The sequence below is a fragment of the Lontra canadensis genome, unplaced genomic scaffold, assembly GCF_010015895.1.
Source record: "Lontra canadensis isolate GAN:19392208 unplaced genomic scaffold, GSC_riverotter_1.0 scaffold3, whole genome shotgun sequence".
NCBI lineage: Eukaryota > Metazoa > Chordata > Mammalia > Carnivora > Mustelidae > Lontra > Lontra canadensis.
The window spans coordinates 30,229,159-30,253,556 of NW_022630997.1; the positions used below are offsets into that span (position 1 = coordinate 30,229,159).

General features: G+C 48.5%; 1 protein-coding gene across 4 annotated transcripts in view; it reads left to right on the forward strand.

The window, feature by feature from the left end:
* The first annotated feature begins 6,235 nt into the window (after positions 1 to 6,235).
* Positions 6,236 to 24,398, forward strand: part of ARHGAP22 (Rho GTPase activating protein 22) — a 165,251-nt gene continuing 147,088 nt past the window's right edge. For 2 of the 4 annotated variants that reach the window (XM_032837937.1, XM_032837946.1), the window contains exon 1: positions 9,596 to 9,838. In XM_032837937.1, coding sequence (XP_032693828.1) covers positions 9,787 to 9,838 — 52 coding nt within the window. In that variant the 5' untranslated portion in view covers positions 9,596 to 9,786. Of the gene's footprint in view, positions 6,284 to 9,132; positions 9,222 to 9,595; positions 9,839 to 24,398 lie in introns of those variants that run through there. The other 2 variants (XM_032837913.1, XM_032837916.1) reach the window with 2 other exon arrangements.

Sequence of the window (24,398 nt, forward strand, 5' to 3'; positions counted from 1 at the left end):
TTGGATGGAACAGCAACAACAGCTATCATCACATTTTACCTTTGTTTCAGGTCTTTAACTCATGCTCAGTTTTCAAATTTTGTTCTCTAACCATACACATGTAACGCCATACATTTCCTTTAAGAAACCATGTTGGCTAGCTACCTATAATAAGTCCTAAAACGGGCTGTTTGTGTTGCATGAGGTTCTAATTATTTTTGAATTTCCATTCCAATATCTGCTTGGAGGCATAAACAATGAGGTTATTTTTTTTTTAAGCGTTTCAATGTATTTCCTTTATTTTCAGCTCTTTTTTTGTTACGGATACTTGATGTTATTGCACTGAGATCAGAGAACTGTGAATAATACCAATCCTTCAGTGTTGATCTATTTTGCCTTCCTTTGTGATGAGCTAATGCACTCAGTTTCTACCAACATTCCACGGGGAGGGCTTCTGTGAATCCCTGTTACTTGGAGCTTGCTCCTTGTGTTGCACAAAATCTCTACTTCTCAGGCGCTTGGGTGGCTCAGTACATTAAGCATCTGCCTTTGGCTCAGGTCATGATACCAGGGTTCTGGAATCAGGTCCCACATTGGGATCCCTGTTCCACATTGAAGCAGGGAGCCTGCTTCTTCAGCTCCCCCTGCTTGTGCTCTCTCACTCTGTCCAATAAATAAATAAAATAAAATCTTTCCTTCTCTACTGATTTTTTTTTTTAGTTCTGCTTATTCTATGGGTTTCTGAGAGTGTTATCATAAATTGTTCACTAAGATTGTAAACTGGCCAGATACTTCTTATTAGGTCACAGTTTTGTGTTTGCTTGTTTTCTTCCTTTCAAGCTTTTTTTAGGTGTTTAGAGGTTCAATACAGTTTCAGTTCATTTATTCTCAATATTTCGGTGTGCTTATGTTTTAGGTATGTCCCTTGGAAAACAGCTATAATTTGATTTTTTAAAAATTCAACCTTAGTAACCTCTATTTTTTACTATATGAGGCTAATCTGTTCACATTTACTATGATTACTGATATATTCATATCTATTTTTTACCTTCTTTTGTGTTTCTATTTACCATGATTTTTCTTTTAAGTCTTTCTTCCTCTTTTTTCCTTCTGTTGAATTTATTAAGTCTTTCTTGGTTCATTTTTTAGTTTTGTTTTTGTTTTGGTCTTTATCTCCCTCTACTGGTTTGGAAGTTATATTCTATTTCTATTCTTTACTTGTTATTCTTAAATGTTAACACACATACTTGACCTTCAAAAGTCTAGAGCTAGTTGATTGTGGATGGGAGGTGGTTGGGTGATGGGCTGGATGGGTGATAGATATTAAAAGGGGCCATTTGTGATGAACACGGGGTGCTGTATGTAAGTGACAAATCACAGAATTCTAAATTCTATTCCTGAAACCAATATTGCACTATATGTAACTAACTTTAAATGTAATTAACTAATTAATTAAATTAAAAGTCTAGAACTGAACTGTGCATTAAAGCTGAGCTACAAGCCACCTCTGGCTATTGAAAATTTGAAATAGGATCAATGGACAATTAAATCTTTATCCTAATTAATTTCATTTTAATTTAAAAATTGATATACAATCCAGTTGCTGGAAAGCTTTTACATATTGTGGGAACCATTTGGGCAGGTGTATTGTCTTTTTTGACTCTGAATCTTGTGAAATCTAAATATAGATGAAATATTTCTAATGGACATTTAGCACACAAATGAGATGTGGTATAAATGTTAAAATACACACCAGATTTGGAAGGCTAAGTATAAAGAACAATATAAAATTTTTCAATGACTGTACTTATACTGATTTCATGTTGAAATGGTGGTTGACCTTTGAACAACATGGCTTTCTTGATAAATACAGTAGTATAGTATTATAAATGTATTTTCTCTTGGTTAAGATTTTCTTTTCTTTTAAAGATTTATTTATTTATTTATTTGACAGACATCACAAGTAGGCAGAGAGACAGGCAGAGAGAGAGGAGGAAGCAGGCTCCTTGCTGAGCAGAGAGCCCGATGCGGGGCTTTATTCCAGGACCCTGGGATCATAATCTGAGCTGAAGGCAGAGGCTTTAACCCACTGAGCCACCCAGGCACCCTGCTTAAGATTTTCTTAATAAAAATTTCCTTTCTCTAGCTTCCTTTATTATATGAATATGGTACATGATACAGCATACAAAATATGTGCTGATCGACTTATCAGTAAGGCTTTCAATCAACAATAGGCTGTTAGTAGTTAAGTTCTGTGGGAGTCAAAAGCAGAGTGGGTCAGCAATCTGAGTCCCCACATCATTCAAAGACCAACCGTGTAATATCTTGTATATATTGTATTAAATAAAATATATTATTAAACTATTTCCTCTGCCCTTTTTCAATGTGACTATTAGAAAAATATTAGTTGCAGAACATCTGGGTGGCTCAGTTGGTTAGGTATCTGTCTTCAGCTCAGGTCATGATCCCAGGGTCCTGGGATAGAGCCCTGCATGGGGCTCCTTGCTCAGCAGGGAACCAGTTTCTCCCTCTGCCTGCCACTCCCCTGCTTAAGCTCTCTCTCTCTCTCTCTCATTCTCTCTCTCCCTGACAAATTAATTAATTAATTAATTTATCCTTTTAAAAAACTACTAATTGCATGTGTGGCTCACATTATAACTCTATGAGATGCCTTCCTCTGGAGTTCAAGCCCCAAGGAAGGACCCAGCAGTCTGGGAGTTCTAATTCTCCCCCATTCTTCTCATCAATGTTCTTGTATTCAGTATTAGTCATTGTCATGTGCAATATCCTCTCCACCTTGTTCTTCACACCTCTGTCTGAATTCATTACTCTCATTTCTTTTATAGACAATGATGGCTTAGATTGACACAATGTCTGCTGACTTCTTTGTCTACCTGTACACCTGGCACCCCAGGCCTTCTTGGCAGGTCAGCTCTTGCCATCGGCTTCCAGAGGCCACACTGCAGCCCTCACTGACCCTCTCGGTGTCACTAATGACACCGAGGACCTGGGGCTGGTCAGAGACCCACCTGCCACAGGGGCCAGGACCTCCACAACTCTGTTGGAGGACTGCCCGTGCACTGGGGCTTCTTCTACCTCAGAGGGAGCTGCTGTGGGCAGGAGCCGCCGAAGGCTGGGGCAAGCCTGAGCTGCGGACAGGCCAGCAGCCTCCAGGGGGACGCTCTGCTCAGCTTCCACATTGCGCTGGCCTCTCTATGGCTGGCCGCCATGCTCACACTCGCCTCTGACTCAGAGCAGGACTTCCAATGAGCAGCACCTTGCCCAGTCCTCTCCATCTTCTCCCAGAATGTGCATCTGATTATCTTGTCCACACTCTCTGGGCTCTACGTGACCAGGGTCATGGTCAAATCATCTTCCCCTCTCCTGAGGACTTAGGGGGCTGTTCCCCAGTGCCTGTGCCTTTCATCTCAGCCCAATAGACCAGGTCCTGGACTGCTAGCAAGCAAGTGAGGCAATACGTTGCCTTCTCCAAATTTGCACCTGGCTTGCCTCCCTTGACTCACCCTTGCCCCAGCCTAGAACTGCCCAGAAGTATTCGTTTCCCACAGGTGCTGCACAAGTCACTCCTCTGAGCCGCCTCAGGCCTACAGAGCCCCTCCTTAGAAATGACCCTGTGCTGCTGAACGTGCCCGCGCGCGCGCGCGCACACACACACACACACACACACACACACCCATAAGTAATGTGCTGGCAGCACCATCGTGTGGCCACAATTGCCAATTACAGTCAAGATTGCTATCTATCTTTTTTTTTTTTTTTTTTTGAGAGTGAAAGAGTGTGTACGTGCCGGGGCGGGGTAAAAAGCAGGAGAGGGAGAAAGAATCTTGAGCAGTTTCCACTACCAGTGCAGAGCCCGAGGGCAGGGCTCCATTCCTTGACCCGGAAATCATGACCTGAGCCAAAATCAAGAGCCGGATACTTAACTGACTGAACCACCCAGACACCCCTTGCTCTACCTATATTAATTAGTTCAGTGCTGAATTCAGTAATGGAAAGCCCTCTTCAAAAGAAGGGGGAAACAATCCCCTGAACCCAGCATCAAATTAAATATTTATATCTATAAAATAATATATATCCTTCCAATGTTTATAACTTCTAACAACTAGGTAAAACAAAACTTAGCTATGTAAAAACAAAAGTCTCCCAAGATTTGTTAATGCAGTATGATCTACAGTGCGGCTCTGGCTGAATTTGTGACTGCTGGGGTTGAGCAGCTGATGGATAAGAAACTTCCAGAGGATCATTGTGACTATCATGATTTCTGGCGGCTTCCCTTACCCAGGACTCTAGCTTCACAGAAGCCAGTCAGCCCACTGATGGTGACAGGTTTCTGGCTAGAACTGAGGGTTCCCACTCTGTCACCTGGAAGTTCCCAGAAAAAGGCCCAAGAGGCAGCTGGCTCCTGAGACCCAGGGTACCAAAGCCCAACAGAAACATTAAAGACAGGTACATTTCTCTGCCATTTGCTGCCAATCGCATTTTAAGTGCAAATAAAAACTCGGGCCGGGACATCACCTAAGAGTGTTTGATTATAAGGCAGACATCCCACCTTATAAAAATGGCTTATTCCTTAATGTGTAATGTAAATTCAAATGCAAGACCCAGGAGACCCAGTTTGAGAACCAAGCACTGCCCTAGCTCATGCTGCGGCTAACAGTGGAGGAAACACTTCCCGGGTCCCTGTTAAGTACAGCTACATCATGGTCATTAGGAGCACTTAGGTCCAGAGCACTTAGCCATGTTCTTTGAGCAGCTTACCTCACTCAATCCGCACTGCCGTGATGGGCAACGGGACTCAGAGAGGGAGCGTAACTTACCAGTGACCCAGCTAAAAGGTGCCCAGGCAGGAGTCAAAACCACCCTTGCTTGACTCCATTACAGCTCCCAAACCACCCCCAGCAAGCCTGGAGCAAGGTAGTAACCCTCCACAGTGCATGCCCAAAGGAGGCCTAGCGTGCTGCTTTGCAATTATGCCCATGGTAGCCGTGGGCATGGAAAGGTCCAAGAGCAATACACTACACCTTGCTCTCACAAGCCCTGAGCTCTGGCCTTGCAACAAGCTGGGTGCCTCCTTGCCTCTGCCAGCAACTACTCTACCACAGCCCACCCCACCCTGCTCCCAGAGGCCTTCAAGAGCAGTGCTTAGGGTAGATGACGGGCCTCCCTCTGCCATGATCACCGCCCTGAGACTGGAATAACCAAGACTCCATCCCAGCCCCAGCTCTGCCCAGATGTCAAATCAGCCTTCCTGAGGTTTCTAGTCCATGGCCAGCCACCCTGATTTGGTCAGGGAAGGCAAGAGCAAAGGGCCACACTGAGTCCAGGGGAGGGGGAGGTCGGTGCACCCTCAGAGAAGGGCCTGCCCACTAGAGCCACTGGGAGGCCAGGTCAATAAAGGCTACCTTCCTCTCTCTGTCCTTGGCATTGGCTTTCAAAGGATTTTTAATCTGCTGGCCTTGGTTTCAAGTCTCAGCAATACCACTTGCAATCTGTCCCCTTGGGAAATTCACCGGACCTTTCTGACCTCAGTTTCCCAAGTGGGGAGATTTAAGTGATGCTGGTTCTTTGGGAAGTGGTTCAGATCCCCACCCCAACCCCCAACCTGAGGGCTCCTGTCCTGCTAATGACCTCCAGCTCCACCTTTGTGCCCAGACTGAAGACACAAGACTGGCCAGCTGTGCAGAATTCAGAAGACCCAGGTTGGAAATCCTCAGGAGTCCTCTACACCCTCCCAGCCACATGTGGCCCCAGGGAAGGTGAGGCTACAGGTGAGGGTGGGGAAGATAGGTGAGGCCTTGACTGGGAGGCTAGGAGCCGCTGAGCTGAGGCTGGAAGGTCACGGTCCCAAGGCGTGCGAGGCCGTGCTTGCTGGTTCCCGCCAGGGGGCGCTCTGCACCAATTCGAACTCCGGGCGGGCTTCCGCCAGCCGGCCTGCCGCAGCCCCTCCTGGCAGAGGTTAACCTGGCAGGGCAAGGCTTCCTCAGGCGGGGCAGCCGCAGGCTCTTAGCAGGCCAAGGACGGCCATCAGCACATAGTCCCCAGAGGCACCGAGGAGCCAGGGAGCCTGCATCTGACCGATGATGTTGGGCCGGGGCAGCTTCCTTCTGGTCCTGCCCGCCTCCCCGGCCCACTCGTCACATGGGGAACCGGGGGCAGGGCCAAGGCCCCCGCCACAGGGTTAGCAGAGGGGGCAGGGAGCCCTAGCGATCCCTCCAGGCTGTGTCCGAGGAAGGATCCCAGGCCTCTGGGCGGCGGAGACGGCGGTGTCCTCCCCAGGTCCCAGGTGAGCTAGACTCCCCAGCGGGCAGCACCCGGGCAGCATGCCTGGATGTCCGCCTTCTCTGGGTGGATGCCACCGGGTGGTGGGCGCTCATTGGCACAGCCCCCACGTGGGGATGAAGGAGGGGCCACAGGGTGAACACATGCCGGGGGCCAGTGCAGGACAACGTGGCCACTTGGCCATGCTAGAGGGATGGGGTGGCCGTGAACCCCAAGCATCGTGGGTCTGAATGTTCCCCCTCGTTAAACTGTGATGGGGTGACCCACAAGTCCACTGTAATATTACCTCGGTATGCTGTCAGGTGACTGTGTCTGCTCCACAGCTGGGCCTGCTGAGTGCTGCTTGTCATTATTAATAATGCCTGTGGGTCTCGGGATGATGCCCGGTGCAGGGCACACTTCCTGAGTGCCTGACGGCCTGGGGCTCCCAGCACTCTCTCCCACAGGGAGCCTGTTGGCTGTGTGGCCGTGCCAGTCGAGCTGCTCATGGCTGAGTCATCCCTGGGTTCCCCATGACTGCCTTGCTGTGTGCTGCTGGGTGCTGGGAGCAGTGCCCCAACTCTGCTGAGCTTACCTGGGCTGTGGCTTGTCCTTGAATGCTGCTGCCAAGAACGATGGGTGAGGGTACAGGGATGGCTGGGCTGGATGCTTGGAGAACAGTTCTCCTGTCTTCTCTGCCTCTGAGATTGCTTCCCCTCTCCCTGGGGCTGAAAAGCAAGGCCCACCATGTCTGCCCTTCCACCCCTGTTTTCCCTAAAACAGAAGCCCATGCGCCCGAGCCTTGTCATCCTCACTGCAGGCTGAGAGCTGAGGTCACGCTTCTAACCAGAGCCCTCCTGGTACAGTCACATACCCGACACCCCTACCCACATGCTCTCCCCCCATGATGTAAATGGGGGCCCTTCAGGGGCAGAGACCAGCCCAGGGCACATGGCACAGCCAGGACAGAGGCCCAGCACACTGGTTCCCTGGGAGGCCTCTTGGCTCTGTGCTAGCAGAGCTGAGATGGGTCATACATCTGGCCAGGAGAAAGGTAGGGGCTGAGAAAAAAGGTAAGAGCGATCATGTCCAAGGGGAAGAATTAACATTTTACACACACACACACACACACACACACACACACACACACTCCTGAGGTCAGTTTCATTTATCTTATCCTTACAGCAGTCTTCAGTGGGCAGTGTATTTGGAGCTGGCTCCCCACATTGGTCACAGGGCTCTGGCACCTATTCCAGTATCTATCTCTTTCCTATACCAGCCCAATCCACTCAGCTCCTCGGATGATACCAGGTTGGTTTAGTCAACACATACATCTCTCCCCAACCATCAGGACTGCTTCAAGGCTGGATTTGGTGGTCCAATCAAAGCCACCAGGCAAGAGATATTTGGGGAGATAGGGAAAGGAAGCTTCCCAGCACTTGTGAGAGAAACACCAAAAGATATATTCTCTTCCTATTAGACATGAAGGAGAAAATATTAGCTCCTGAAGCTGGCATCCAGACTTTTTAAAAATAATTAAGAAACCTTGGTGTGGATGACACAGACACCCAAGAAGCAAACAAGGGAACTTGAGGGTGGGAGGGAACCAGACTTGGTTGACATTATGAACTGCTGGATGGAGCCATGCCTGAAGTCCATATTATGAGTACTTTCCCACTAAAGGAGCCAGTAAATCCCCCTTTGTGTTTAAAGCCAATTTTAATTGTCTTTTTTGTTTCCAGCAACTGAAAGTTTCTTACCTGATTATCTTCTTTTAACCAAAGATAAAATGGATACTCAGAAGGTATAAACCCTAGATTGCCAGATAAAATACAGGACAACAATGAATACCTTTATAGTAGATACTATGTGCCAGGCAATATTTGGAACACACTTACACTAAAAACGTAACTGGGCATTCCGTAGTTTTGTTTGCTAAATTGGGTAGCCCTATTTCAGTAGCATGACCAGATTCACACCACTAGAAAAAGAAAAACCTGGAGACAGACCCTGAGTTTTTAATTCTAAAGCCCCTATTACACCAGGTCATAGGAAGGGCTTCTTCCTGTCACTCTTCATTCCCCTCGGCCACTCTCCTAGTCCTGTGTGCTTGGAAAATACAGAGAGATGTTACTCTGGGTCCCTAGGGGTCTCTGAGTCTGTCTCAACTCTAGAGTTCTCTGCTTGCCACTCTGCTCCTCCAGCTCCTGGGCTGGAGTCCACCCCAGCCTCTGGTCTGGGGCTCTGCTGTGGCTTCTTTCACTGTTAGCCATCCCAGGTCACCCCCTAGAGGCACCACTGTGGCGATTCCTCTGCTCTGGTCCCATGCTCCCCTTAGAGATGCCAGCAGCTGTAACTGTCCACAGATGGCCCAGGCTGGCGCATGATGACACTGCCCCACTGCAGCCTAGGACAGTGCTATCCAGCCCAGCAGCCCACAGCCCCGCTGCCACCTCCTATGGCTATGACAGCCTGAGTCCCTGCATCCCCACAGCTTGTGGGGGGAAGGGATCTGCCCACACTGAGTGCTGGCCATGCTTGTCTTATCTGTCTGGTGGGGATTGGTCCTGTGATCACAAACACACTACCCAAGCAATACGGCAGAGACAGGAGAGCAGAGGAGACGAGAAGGGGAGTAGGAAGAACATTCTGGGGGCTGTCGTCCCAGAGTTTGCTCCTGGCATCTGTAAACTCCATCTGTATTTTAATGGACAGCACCACCCCCTGGGAACTGCCTTTCCTCGAGATTGCCAAGACCACGATGTCAATGACATTGATGGCTGCCTGAAACTCACTTAGCTGTTTCCTAATTGGGATTTTCTTTTTGATTTCCCACACCTGGAAATGATGCGTGGATGATGCTGACTTTTCCAGCAATGGAACAAAAAGCCACACCATTAGCAGCCGGAGTACAAGGCTGAGGGTCTGCCCTGGTCCTGTGGGGACTTCGTCTCTCCGTGCAGGTATGGGGACCATGTCCGTGGTCTCCCCATGAGCAGGACTGTGGCACACACCAGATGGGAGTCACAGACAGCATCCTGGCAATCTCTGCGTGCTTGCCAGTCATTGTCTGTAGCCACTTTCTAGGCTGTGTGGGAAACACAGCTCCTTCTGAATCCAGGTCAGCTGATGGAAAGGATCAAACAAGAGTGTCTGATGTGTGAAGGGCTTTGCTGTTTCACTGCTTTCCTCATCTTGTTGATCTTCTGCTCACCGGGAGGGGCAGTCATCATTATTGTTCCCATTTTACAGATGAGGAACTGATACCCAGCGGTCCCATGACTTGCCCAAAGCCATTCCAAGATCCCTGGGCACATTTGTATTTAAGGGACTCATTCCTCACAGCAAGGCTTCTTGTTTGAAATCCAAGAAAACACCAGATAAAGGGCATTCTAAATATATTTCTTTTCTATAGATGCTGATCTCCTGTTACTGGAAAACAGGAATTAGCTTGTCTGCTTGAGGATGTGGTTGGTTCTTTATAAAAAGGATACACAAGAAATTTGCACATAGTCTGCCAGCTTCATTATGCTGCCGACAGCTTCCAACAAAAGAAGAACATTTGCAGCCAGATATTTCGGTAAGAATTTTATTTTATTCTATGTGGAATATGATTACCTTTGCTCTTGGCTTCTGGATTGAGAGATGGGGTCATTTGAGGCTGGGAGACGGGGTCACTCGGGGAGCTGTCTTGGTCCTGTGGGCTGGAAGCATCAAGGGGCATCATCTGTGGTCAAGGCCTGGGCATGGGCTGATGGTGCCCACAGCCCTCATCCTTGAACTTGGGAGATGTTCTGTGTCTGCCTGTAACACAGAACCTTCAACATGACCATGATCGTTGGAGGGATTTGAGTCCAGTGACTCAGGGCTCTGATGACATTCAGAGTCTGGAAGGATCACCGTGTGCAGAGACTGGGGGGGGGGGGTGAGAGGTAGGTCCTGCATGGGGAGGGGAGTACATCCTGCTTGGAAGCGACCCAGCCAGGCAGTTGGTTCAGTAGCCCCCAGTAAAGTGCCGGCAGGGAACTGAGGCACAGAGGAAGCCCCCCGCGGGTTGGGTCACGTGCAGGGGCTGTGGGGGTGGTCGTGCAGCTGCTCGTTGGGGGGGTCACACAGATGCCGGCTAGGTGGTTGCGACGTGGTGTGTCATGTTCTTTGTACCTGGACACTTTCCGAGGATGATTGTAATCCCAGATACCAGAGGAGGAAACGCAGGCAGTGGTCTTTAACCTAGCTCTATGTTAGAATCACAAAGGAGCTTTTAAAAATCCCCAGGTATTTTTAAATACTTGGAGATTGGTCTGGAGTGAGTTCCAGACATCCGCATATTTTTCGGTTCCCAGGTGAACCTCCTGTGGGGCCAGGACCCAGAACCCCAGGACCGAGGCTGGGGAGGCCTCAGACGGCACACAGCAGCCCTTGCTGGGGTCTGAGTGGGTGTATGCAGGGACGAGCCCTCGAGCTCTATGTTCACGCAGCCAAGTCACCTGGATCTAACGCTGGGCTGGACACAGGCTATGGGACACTACTCATAGTGTCCCTTTCTATAGTGGGGGTGGGGAGCAGCTGAAATTAGCTTTTAATTCTGTTCCATTCTAATGCCTTAGGGATCTGTAGAATCTCCAGATTATTTCCCCTCAGTTAGGTTTATGGCACCAACTGATTTGAAAGGAAAAGTCACTCTTTTTGGTGGACGCTTCTGGCCTCCAGATTTTCACAGTAGAGCAGATCCCCACCCACCTACCCCCCCACCCAGCTTCAGAGTGCAGATGCTAATTCTTTAAGGGAAAGACAAATGAGAAAGTGCACGGGATACCTGAATTTAAAGAAGAAGGTGGAGTTAAATTTTCAAGGCGGTGAAATTAACATAACCCAATTAACCGTTTTAAAGTGACCCGTTAATTGAGCAGTGATTTGTACTTCCATGGTGTGCGACCACCACCTCTTTGCAGTCCCAAAGCATGTTCACCACCCTGAAAGAAAACCACTGAGCAGTGGTTCCCCACCTCCCCCAGCCCTGGCACCCACTGATCTGCCTTCTGTCTCTAGGACTCACCTACTCTGGATATTTCCTATAAATGCAGCTACATAGCAGGTGTCCTTCCGTGTCTGGCATCTTTGGCGTAGAGCGATGTGTTGGGAATTGATCACATGGTAGCAGGCATCAGCACTTCATTCCCTTAGACTTAATTAATTTTAAAAATCATTATCTGACCACAAACAGCTTGGCAGCTTTATAAAGAGGGACTGGCCATGCTGTTCTACAGAAGGCTTCGGAAAATAGGAAAGTCGGCCAACACAGGGGAAGCAGTTTCTCCTCCTAATCCTCGGTCTCTCTGGGTCAGCCATTCTGTCTCTCTCCCTTTCTCAATTTCTCTCTTTCTGTCTCTCTGTCTGTCTCCCTCTGGCTCTTTCTCTTCTCTCCGTCTCTCACCATAGATTCTGGAGGAGAGCAATTAGGAACTTGTGCTTGCTTTTGTCAGGTATTTCCAGGGAATTGGAGCAAACGGGAGATTTTTGGGGGTTAAAATGTTGTGCATTACCTCATTTCTTCACTCTGCCCGGAGTTTTGTTGAGTCGAGGAACTGCCCGATAGCAGGAGGCCGGAGGCCAGCCAGCACTCTGGTCTTTCATTTGGGGAGACCTGGCTAAAACTCACACCCAGCCATAAGCCCCACCACTTGTAAGATTTTCCTGTGGCACAGTCCTCCCCATTCGGACCAGCTACAGCCTCTGTGCTTACCAGCTTCTCACACTGCTGCCCCCTGGCCTGCGCAGTTCTCTGCCAAGGACTGGAGGCTTCTCCCAGTTAGCTGACCCTTCTGGGTCCTTCCCACCATGAGTAGCCGCTGAAGGTCTGAATCATAGTGGGCAGAAAGAGGGTAACCTCTGTGCATACTGGGCCAGAGAGTCCAGAAGGAAGAAAAGGCAGCTCTGAGTCCAGTCATTCATTCAGGATCCCAGCTCCTTGGCCCACAAGCTAACCTCCAGGAGCAAGGCCAGAGGGCAGCTTGGACTGAACCTCCTCCATCACAGTCCACCCCGGTGCCCTCCCAACTCTGGCTTTGCTCACTTGATCTTTCTCCAGAACAGCTCTTCCCTCCCTGCTGTGGATGCAGGGACGTGAGGAAACCACATGGACCCAGGTGGGGAGGCGAGAGTGGGGGAGAATGGGAGACTCAGAGACAGGAGAACTGAAATCATAGGAAAGGAAGGGGTGGGTGGTACAGGAGAGGTAGGTTGATGCCATGTTGAGAAACTTGGACTCTTTTTCATGGGCAGTAGGGAGCTATTGAAAGTTGTAAATGTAGGACTGATAGGATCAGATTTATAGGACACCTGAAACTTATAATATTATATGTCAACTACACTTCCATTTTTAAAAAAAGAAGATAGATCAAATCTGTGGTTACTGGAAGTGGGGCAGGGTGAGGGAGAATTGGAGGAAAGTGGTCAAAATGTACAAATGTCTAGTTATAAACAAGTCCCATAGAGGAGTGGAGTGTATGACACAGTGTATTATACTGCTGTATGATATACTTAGAAGTTGAGAGGAGATCCTAAGAGTTATCATCACAAGGAAGAAAAGCATTTTTATTTTTCTCCTTTTTTTGTACCTACTTGAGATGGCAGATATTAACTAAATTGATTATTGTTATCATTTCACAATAGATGTAATTCAAGTTATATGCTGTATACCTTCAACTTATAGAGTGCTGGGTGTGAACTGTATCCTAATAAAGCTGGGGGGGGTGGGAAGAGTTGTTTATAGGAAGAATGCTGTGGCTTCAGGGTGTGAAGTCAGCTCTCACCTAAATTCTTTTTACAAAGACCTTCTTACTGGTCTTCCTGATTCTGCCTCTGGCCTATCCATCTCCTTCCAATATTGCAGCTGGAACAAGGCTCTTAAAGCCTAAACCCTATGAGAAGTGGCACTTGCTCAGCCCATCCCAGCAGATTCCCGTGTCAGTCCTCCAGCTGACTCACCATCACTGTCACATCATCTCCTGTGTTCCCCGCTTGCCAAGTGCCGGCAACACTGGCTTCCTTGCTCCTCCTCAGATGAGCCGGGTCTTTGCACATGCTCTGCCTTTTCTTCAGAGTACCCTTCCCCCCAGATATCCGCACGGCTCACAAATTGACCTCCCCAGGACTTTTACCATCTTCTTTTGAGGCTCTCCCTGAGCACCTGTCTGTGTCCCAGTAGCACAGGTCATGAGGTAACTGAGTCAAAAGTCACCTGTCCATCACAGTGAGTTAAATACCCGGGCTGATGAAATAATCATGTCACGTGGTGCTGGCAGCCTGGCCAGGGGGTCAAAGGAGAGATCGAGCTCCAGAAAGGTCTCAGACGAACAGAAAATCCTCAGTCTGGAAGTCCCACACGTCACCCTCATTGCCAACTCATTGTCCACCTACCCTTAAGGAGTCCAGGAAGTGCCATCCTACCATGTGATTAGAAGAGGGGATTGGAAGTATTTGGCAAACACCACGAATGACCGCACTATTGGCAGCCCACTCTGACATTCCTACCCTTCTTCCCTGCCTTATTTTTCTTTACTTCGTTTACTATCATCTCATATATGTACGTATGAGTTTATTTATTTTTTAAAGATTTATTTATTTATTTTAGAGAGAGAAAGAGAGTGCAGGGGGAGGGGCAGAGGGACAAGGAGAGAGAAACTTAAGCAGACTCTGTGCTGAGGGGAGAGCCTGATCTGGGGCTTGTTCTCACAACCCCGAGATCACGACCTGAGCCGAAACCAAGTGATGGATGCTTAACCGACTGTGCTATCCCTGAACCCCTCATATGTGTATGTATTTAACAGCTTTATTGAGATGTAGGTTACATATGATGAAATTCACCCATTCAAAGTGTACAATTCCATGATTTTTAGTATATCTGTAGAATTGTACAACCATCACCCTAATCCAATTTTAAGACATTTCTCTCACCCCAAAAAAGTTCCCTGGTACACATGTGCAATTAATCCATACTCCCACTCCAGCCCAAGGAAACCGTTGATCTGCCTTTTGTCTGTATAAATCTGCCTTTTCTAGATGTTTTATGGAAATGGAATCATGTATTATGTAGTCTTTTGCATCAGGATTTCTTCACTTAGCATAGTTTTGGAGGCTCATTCATGGTCTTATGTGTATCCGTGGTTTGTTCCTTTTTCAGTTGTATGGATGTACACTTTGTTTCCCCACTCACCCGTTGGTTTATTGTTTTACGGTCTAGCATATGACCTATCCTGAAGAACATTCCATAGGTGCTTGAAAATAATGTATATTCTGGACCCGTTATAAGGAGTGTCCTATATATAGCGGTTGGATCAGATTTGTTGATCATGTTGCTCGGACTTTCTATGTCATTGCTGATTGTCTGTCTAGTTGTTTTAACAATTCTTGGTACGGATATGAAATCTCCAGTTCTTATTATTCAATTGTCTGCTGTCCATTTCTGCCTCATGTATTTTGAGGCTCTCTCTCTTGTGTGTGTGTGTGTGTGTGTGTGTGTGTGTGTGTGTGTGTGTCTTTATAATCGTTACCACTGCCTCCTGGCCTTGAGTGGGCAACCAATCCATCCCTGCCTCTGTGTCTCATTGCCCCTCACCCCTCACACTGACTCACAGTGAGAAGGACAGGCAGGTATGTTTGCTCTAGCTGTCTTAACAAGTGCCACAGGCTGAGTGGCTTAAACGACAGAAATTTATTTTCTCCTAGTTCTATAGGCTACAAGTCTGAGATCAAGGTATCAGCAAGATTGGTTTCTTCAGAACACCACCCCCCCCACTGCCTTAGCTTGCAGATGGCATCTTCTCCCTGTGTCTTCCTCTGTGTGTGTCTGGGTCCCAATTTCTTCTTCTAACCAGTTATATTGGACTAGGACCTAATCACTTCATTTTAACTTAATTACCGCTTTAAAGACCGTAACTCTGAATACAGTCACATTGTGAGGTGCTGGGCATTAGGATTTTAGTATATGAATTTTAGGGGCAGATACAGCCCATAAAAATGGGAGGGATCCCTCTTTTTTCCTGGGCTCCCTGCTGGCAGCCATGAGCCATGAGCCCCAGGAACAAAGAGCCTGGAGAGAGGCTGGGCAGAGCCCCTAGTGAACGTCTAGACAGAAGCCCTGCCAGACACAGTGCCCACTGGGGAGCCAAGAGGAAGCCCACACTTACCCACCCCCAGTGACTGAACCAAGTGTGGGCTGAGTCAGAGGATTTCCTTAGGGAGCCATTTTTTTTACGATGATTTCTGTTCCTGTGCATCTGGGAGAAGTGATTTGACTCTGAGAATGATTGCAAAATAGGAAACCACAGAGAGGGCTCACAGCCCTTACGTACCTCACAGCTTCCCCTCCCCTGCAGTCTCAATATAATGCTGCCCCAGCTTCGTGAGGACAGAGCAGCTCCCCCTGTCAGCTAGATAAGGAAGCTGAGACTAGGGAAGTACTTTGACTCCTGAGGGCACACAGCCAATGAATGGCAGACAGGACTCAACCCAGATCTGAGCTGACCCATCTCTAGTGCTCATTCACTGCTACACCTCTGCCTTTAGGGACATCGACCGCACCTTTAGCCATAGCCATCAAATCCCCCACCTGAATTTGGAACATGCCCCTTGTAGTAGGACTGTGTTAGTGGTTCTGCTGCTGACACCATTATCCCAATTCTGAAAAAATAAGGCTAGTCTTTAGAGAAAGCCAGGTCTGGATATAGCTCCTAGGTCCACCGCTTACTCTGTGAGCTTATTCAAGTTATATAATCTCTCCATTTGGGCTCCTCACTATAAAGGGGAGATCCTGAGAGGTCATATCATAGAACCTATATAAGGATTACGCATCTCATAAAAAACAGAGAGTTCAAGGAAGGGCACAGGTTAATTCCTGAATGATTAAGAATTCCTGTCCAGGTAAACCATTGGATTCTACTATTAATCTCTGGCTCTGAGCTGTTGCCTTTGGCATTTTTTTTTTTTTTTAAAGAAAGTGGAATGATCAATTTGTGCCTGATGGAAACTCTGTGTAGGGTTACAAGGACCATCTACTTAGAACCAGGCATCCTGTCTTGTTTCTTCAGTGTTTGGGGAGTGCTAACCCAATACCAGTCAACTGAGGGTCCCAGAGAAAATCATAGAGATGAAAGCTACTGAGGCCACCAAAGGTGGTCATGCCTGGGAAGTTCACTCAAGGGTTCTCTAACACAGAGTTGATCGTTCATTTAGTCACTCAGCACACAGGGGCTGTGCCAAGCACTTGTTCCAGGCACTGGGGATGCAGCAGGTAACAAAACTGATAAAAACACCCACTTCGTGGAGCTTATTCATCACTGTTAAAATCTAATGGAGGGATCTATAGGAAACCGTTCTTTAAAGTCTTCCGTGTAGGTCTTGGGCCTCTGGGAGGTGAAGCAGGATCTTCCAGTGACAGGAAGGTGGGAGGCACAGTAGGAGTTGTTTGAAAAAGAATAGTCATTCTGTAGCAGCTATAAAATCTGACATGGAAAAAGCTGGGAAATTGTCATTTCTACCCATGCAACAGGGGAAAATGTAAATGAACTTAAAATCAGTGACTCTTCTTAGACTCATCAGAAAATTGAGGTTCCAGGGCAAACCACCACCTCAAATCTGGAGCCATAGGGGAATTCAGAAAATAATAGCCCAGGTGAGTTTACCTGAATCAGAAGCCACTGGAATCATGATCTGGTATGAACACTGAAATGCTAAATTTGACTACCTGCTGGAAGCGGGCTGTGGATTAGCTTGACAGTGAGAAACTCCTGGGGGCCCCAGAATCAGCCAGTGGGAGGGGTGCACTTTCGTGGGTTTTTCTTCCCCAGATTCTCAAGATAAAGAATCAAGAAAAACCCCTGTGTATGTCAGACGGGGGAAAGGAAGAGCAACCACTGGAAAAGATGACCAAAATGTTCTCCACAGCAAAGGCCCATCCTCCAAGTAGAGCTCCTTCCCAGAGCCAAAGTGACCTGGTGGGAGGATAGTTGGCCAGCTCCAGGTCAGCTAGACTTCTGCTCACCTCAGGGGGGAAAGATAAAAAGGGGGTGGCCTATTTAGTACTTTTGTGGGTCATAGCCCAGGGACTCAGGCCCACAGAAAGCCTGAGTATTAACCACAAGATTATAACAGGCTTTCCCTCCTCGCACCTCACCAATGCATCAGCTGGGTTCGAGTGTCACAGCGCATCACAGCTGAGGAAGCTGCCCACAGAGGCTCTATTTTGGAAGGAGTTCTTAGTGAAACTCAAAGACCATAGAGAAAGGAAAAAGCAAAAACAAAAACTAGGAAACCAGAAAGCCTGGAAGCCTCTGGCACCTACAGTTACCATCAACGTTAATCACAGCATGTCGCCCAGACAGATTAACATAAAACCTCAGACGAAGAGCTACGCACTTCAATTTCTGTTACCCAGTACGTTATGGATGGCTTCCAACCAATAAATACAAAACACGTTAACCAGCAAGACAAAAAACACAGCCTGAAGAGGAAAACTGAGTACACGGAAGGTGCCTGGAAGTCACCACACTCCTTCCTAAGAACAGGTACAAGCTGAACAGATTGAAAAATCAACCACCCTTCTGAGAGCCCTAACAGAAGGGAGGACATGGGGAAAACCACTGCCTCTGGGACTAGAGACAGACCAGCAAGACCCAGGGGTCACAGACACAGCAGAGACTCACATGTGGATGCCACCGTGGGAGCCAGTGCCCACAGAGGGAAACATGCGTGTGGCTGATGGATTACTGGGGGCTTAGTATGGGCCGCTCTGAGAGTTAAGGGCTCTGGGGAACCCAGTCCTAGGGGAGCCCCACCATACTGTGTGATTTACCTCCAGGAGCTTGGCCAGGTTCCCACCGTAAACATCAGCAGGAGGAGAGGAAAAGGAACCATTTTTGACCAGTGTGCTTGGTTCTTAACAAGGCCCGACGTCGAGGGAAATTGGCTCTCCAGAGCCCCACATGACAGAGTCTGATCAGAGCCTGACTGACCAAAAGAACGTAGACACGTAGATGCCCAACTCTAGGCAACTCTAGCCGAGCATCAGAACCAGACCCAGACGTGGCAGAGATTTTCAAATTGTAAGGTGGAGAATTTAAAATAACTATGAGGTGTGTGTTTCGGACTTTCCAGCGATACCGTGAGTTACTTCACAATGGCTATGAGGGATGAGCATAGGGGAAGTTGATGGGGACCAGTACCTGTGAGGAGTCAGCGAGCAGGGCTGAGCAGCGGGAGAAGCTGGACTGTGTTGGAAGCAGCGCCTCAGTGCCCTGCACACTCAGCCGAGGCTGGGGTGGGTGCTGGAAGCTGTGCTGAGTTGGGGGGAGAAGACCAGGCCTGTATACCCCCACAGTGACCAGCCAGGACTGTGGGGCCGCCCCGAGGAAGGAAGCGTACCTTAGGTGAGGACATCTCCGGCGGAGGCGGAGGTGGGGGGTACAGGTCAGGCCTCGGTGTCATCCGGGTTACACAGTAGAGCCCACAACAGGCCATCTCTAGATTTTCACTGTTCTAAACAAGGCTGTAAATGCACTTCTGTCTGCAAGATAATGCATCTGCAGGATACAGCCTGGGGGGCCCACCTGCCGGGTCAGGGGGGAGCACTGTGTTCCTCCCCGAGTCAGCGGCCCGTGAAGGGTGGCGGTCCTCTCTTCACTCGGACTCCCGAGGTAGAGGGACGGCAAGGCAAGCTCTGTCCCTTCCCGGCGGGACACGTGACTGTGGCCCCCACGTCTTACCTGGAGCAAAGAAAGGAGCTCCCGGGGGCTGCATGGAGAATGAGGAGGGGTTTAGGCCCATTTTATGACGAAATCCTGTTGGTTATAAATATGCTTTTACAAATATTACTGAATCTGTGACTGGATGACTTTCAAAAGTCTTTATCTGTTTGGTTTTTTTGTAATTTTCAAAAGTCTTTACCCTTTAAATTTGCTAACAACGTCACCAGGGAGAATCAAATGCCTCAAAAGCAGATTTCTGGGCCTATCGGTGGCTTGGGGGCCTCCAAGGTGGGTGAATGAAGCCCACGGAACCAGCAGTCAGCTCCGCCACACATGTACCATCTGGCGGACACCTCTGCCCAGTCCTTGCTACTGAAGTAGACGGAGCCACCTGGTGTCAGACACCCCGGCAGGCTGGGCTTGAGGTGTCGGCTTAGCCCCTGCTCACAAGTGATCTGGCACATGTCGCTTATCACCTGTGGGCCTTACTTTCCTCTTAGAACGGGAACGAACAAGATTACCTTTGGAGGGTGGTGTGTGTGAACCTTGGTATCGGGGCTTGGCGCGTGATATGCACTCAGCAAATGGTAACTGCTGACATGGGATTACCCTAATCTGCCCTGAGGGGCGGTGCTCCCACCAGGGCCAGATGTGCTCCTTTCTGGTGGGACTGGCTCAGAGACTGCGTGAGAGCACGGCTGCGAAGACAGCCTGAACATAGTCCTGAACAGAGAGGGCAGGCTAGATTCACATGGCCGCTGCAAGCAGGAAAAACAGGATTGATGGCAGTCCCCTGCTGTCACCTCTGGGTATTGTCCCTTTCTTTGAATCTCAGAGTCATGTGTTCAAGTCTTTGTCTTGGGACTGATTCTCCAGGCAACTCACAGTATGGGACCAGGGCCCTGAGGCTAGACAGCACCTTTCTGCAAATGACAGAGGTGTCCCTCTTCCAGGCTGAGCCAGCCCCAGGCCCAGATCACAGAGCGTGGCCTGAACAAAGCCCCCTGCGTCTCTTCAGCTAGTCACGCTGGCAGCAGGGCCCAGATGCCCAGCCCCACACAAGGGTTCTTACAGAGTGTGCCCCAAATTATAGGTTTGTGATCATCTGTGAATCCTTTGGGATACTGGCAGAGACTGATATTCAAAATAGCAAATTTGGAGAGAGGAGGAGGAAGCCATGGCCACAGGCCCAAGCTGTCCCCCATGTCCCTGCCCCAGGAGAGACCAGAGCCCCTGCACGGTCCCTGGTTCTTTTTCTTTTTCTTTTTTTTTTTTTAAGATTTTATTTATTTATTTCTCAGAGAGAGAGATAGACAGAGAGCACAAGCAGGAGAAGTGGCAGGCAGAGGGAGATGTTGACTCCCCACCGAGCAAGGAGCCCAATGCGGGACTCGATCCCAGGACCCCGGGATCATGACCTGAGCTGAAGGCAGACACTTAACTGACTGAGCCACCCAGGTGTCCCCAGTACCTGGTTCTTTGCTCCCTCCCAAACCCTGCCCTGGGCATAGCCCCAGGAGGGAGTGTGACAGGCTCTGGCCATGAGGGTTCACATCCAGAGGGAAGACGACAGCCTTGGACAACAACAGTTGTAAGACAACAGTCTTACCCTCTCTGATTCTGATACCAGCTGGGTATCCAACAATTCAATTCCATTCGCTTCTGGCGCCAGCTATTCAAAGTTAGTGCCGACCCTACAGGTTAGGGACCCAGTCCCACAAAACTGCTCCCGCTTCAGACACTAGCTGCAAATGGGTTGCCCAGCACTTCTGTCCAACTTGACTACAAATTCAGGGATTCTTGGGATTCCTGTTTCAGTTTCGATAATTGCTCGAATGGCTCACAGAACTCACAAAAATGCTTCGCTTACTGTTACTGATTTATGTTAAAGGATATAGTTCGGGGACAGTCAAATGGGAAGAGCTGTGTAGTTGAGGTATGGGATGAAGGTAGAATCCCATACCTCCCTGGGTGTGCCACCATCCCAACGCTTCTAAGCCGGAAGCTCTGTGAACTCTGTCATCTGGGGGGTTTTGTGGGGAGGTCTTCTGACATAGGTGTGGTTGATCAAATCATTGGTTCTTGTGACTGAAGTCAACTTCGAGTCCCTCCCCTCTCCCCAGAGGTGGGGGTGGGAGTGAGAAGTGGGGCTAAGCACTCCAGTCCACTAATCATGTCTTGGTCTTTCTGGAGGCCAGCCGCCATCTTGAAGGTCTCTGGGGGCCTGTCAGTAGCACAGACACAGATGTGGCTGAGAGGGGCTTGATGTGAGCAACCAAGACCTCCCCATTGCTCAGGATATTCCAAGTGTTTTTAGAGTTATGTGCTAAGAACCAGGGACAAAGACCACATAAAAATTTCCTATTACATACACCCTCCCTGTGCGTGTCCTAGAGATGAGGACTGTGTTCTCCCAAGCTGGATCCTTCCACAGTGTTTGGCACTGGGCTTTGCAGCATTGGTTGTTAACAAATACATGTGGAGAGGAAGGGATCAAAGGTCTTCCACCTTCTCTGAAGCCCCAACTGTGTTGTCATGGGTTTGAGATGGGCTAGTTTTGAAGATAAGTTAACAAGTGTCGATGTAGCACTTTCCAGAAACTACCATTTACTGAAAACCAACTCAGTGTTAAGCTTCATCTGTGTTTTCATGGGTCATCACGATGGCCCTGAGGGCTGGATATCATTAGTCCCAAGGAGGATCTGAGAGGCTAAGATGTAGGGGGCGTTAGGATTCAAACCCAGCCTGTTTCTTGCCAACTCCCTGTCAAGTCTCCTGGCTGGAATCAGGACAAGAGAAATTCAGAACCAAGGAAGTCTGGCTGGGTGAATCCATGTTATAACAGTACAATTTGGGGGTGGGTGAGATTAGCTATTGCAGTATAACAGACCACAAAACTCAGCAGCTTCAAAGTGTGAACAATTATTCTTGCTGATGGGTCAAGCTCTCCTGGGCTCACATGGTCTTCTGGGCTCTCTGGCGTGTCCACAGTGGGGATGCTGGTAAGGATGGCCTCCCTCATTTTGTGATGGCTGCTGGCTGTCTGGTAGGGCAAACACTGGGGTGATGGGGCCATGTGTCTCATGGATGCAGAGAAGGCTGAGGGATTTGGGAGATTTTTGTAATCACTCTACCACAGGAGGGACATGGCTGCTTTTAAGAATTGGATGCTTGTTCTCCTGGATCTCTCATGGGGCTAGATTTCCTGGAGGCGAGCTAAGCGTTTGGAGAAAAAGTTTCTGTTCTAGGTGACATGTTGTGTATGTATAAACCCACTCCTTTGCTAGGACCCTGAAGGGGCTGAGTGTGGATAGGTGGTGGAGCAGAGCCTCCCTCCTGGGAGGCTTGGTGCTGAGACACCAGCCTGAGCCAAGCCTCGGCCAGAAGACAGGCCCAGCAAAGTAGGTGTGTGAGTGTGCATGCTGGGGGAAAGCCCTCCTTTGCAAGAAAGGGCAATGTAAGCCCCATCTGGTCTAATTCCTGCTAGACTCAGCCATCTTTAAGCTGAAGGAGAGTTAGGAAAAAACTTCAGGGAGAAGATACAAAATAACAGCACGACCCTTACAAGGAACCACCCTTAACTTGGGTGTATTGCAAATACCAAGTGTGTGTTCTGAAATCCTTTAATGCATTGTCACGTGCCCTGGTGGCAGTGTTGCATTATGATTCAGATGTTGATCCTGGAGACAGGTGGATCTGGATTTAAATCCTAGCCCCACCCTGACTCCCTGCATGATTTCCATTAGGCCACCCCAGTCCTCAGCTCCACCGGAGGCCACGATGGCAGCTAACTCAGAGCGGTTTGAGCTCAAATATTTACAAGAGTATTTGAGTATTCCACTGTCCCACAGTGTGTGCTCATGAATGCAATTTGATCCTAACATATTCATCTTACTGTGAAGGGATGAATCATGGGAGAGGAACTCATTCGTGAGACTTCCTCTCTGACCTCTAACTTCCCTGTGGCCCCATTATCCCTGTTTTACATATGGGGGAGCAGCAGCTCAGAGAACACAAGCCACTGGCCCAAGTTCTCAGAGTTACCCACAGGCGGGAGAAGGATTTGAACTCGGGTCTTGTGGGACATAAAGTCTAGGTAATCTCCTTGACTCCCCAGGCCTCCCTTGACTGACTCCTTCCAAAAGACCTCTGGTGACCAGATCCCAGAAGAGCACAATGGTCATAAGACATCAAGTGTTTTGCGTAGATATTTTATCTACTCTTCACTCAACATGATGGCTTAGGTGTGCGTGGCTAAGAAGCAACATATTTTCAGGTGACAAATGACAAATGACAATTGCTAATAGGAGCAGGGCCTCCCATTAGGGTTTGAATATGGTAGAATCCTTTCACCCTGACCACACTGTTCAAATGCTTCTCTCTCAGTGACATGAGAACTTACCTTTCTCAGAGTTGGCTCAAAATGGCTATCTTTCTCTTGACCCAGTCATGTTTTCTCAGATTTGGAAGATGCCATCGAAATTTTCCAGTCCAATTCCTGCATTTTCCAGAAGAGGGAATAGATCTGGACTGGATGGGACTCAGAACACTGGGATAGGTTCTCAAGTCCAGAGACCAGGTGCTTAACATCTGTTTTTTTTCCTGGGTTGTCCAAAGAGATGTGTGTAGGTCCCCTTATTTAATCCTCTGAACAGTGCTGGCCAGATGGTACTCATGTCCCCATTTTAAAGAAGAGGAAACAAAGGCACAGAGAGATTAACTGATCTGTCCAGGGTCCAACCTCTTGTCAATGGCCAGCCTGGCATTGGAAATTAAGTGTGACTACAGAGGCTGATTCAAGAAAAGCAACTGAAAAATATACAAGCCTCCTCAAAATTAGGGAGTCATATTTCACAAGGAAAAACACTCTAAGCACTCATCATTTCAGGAAGTGGTATTTTGTGATTGATTTGACTTCCTCTTGAGAAATACCAGAGCAAATGAGTCACAGTGACCCTCCGGGCCAAGTTCCTCTTTTTGGGATGTGCCCCAAAACATTCTTGTTGTGGCAGTTTCTGTGTCAGCCCAGGGCCCCCCTTGGAGATTGGATCTCTGAACCCAGAACTTGGTGATGAGTCCACATTTCTTTAGCAGCAACGTCACTCCTTTGCTCTGAAGTGTTCTGCAGGGATATAGGTGTCCCCTGACCTGGACAACAAGGAGCCTGCTAGGCTCCCTTCTGTCATTCAGTCTCTTTTAGTGTGTTTGGGGCAGAAGTGATACACCCTCTCTCCACATCAGAAACCAGTCCCAACCTTCCACCAAGGCACCATGGCAAATTTGCCCTAGATGATTCACTCACTCATTCAGTGAATAGTTACTAAGTTGCCTGGAGATGCAAAGCTGTGCAAGGGATGATGTGGCTTCTGGAAGAACTCCTAGGAGAGTTAAGACATA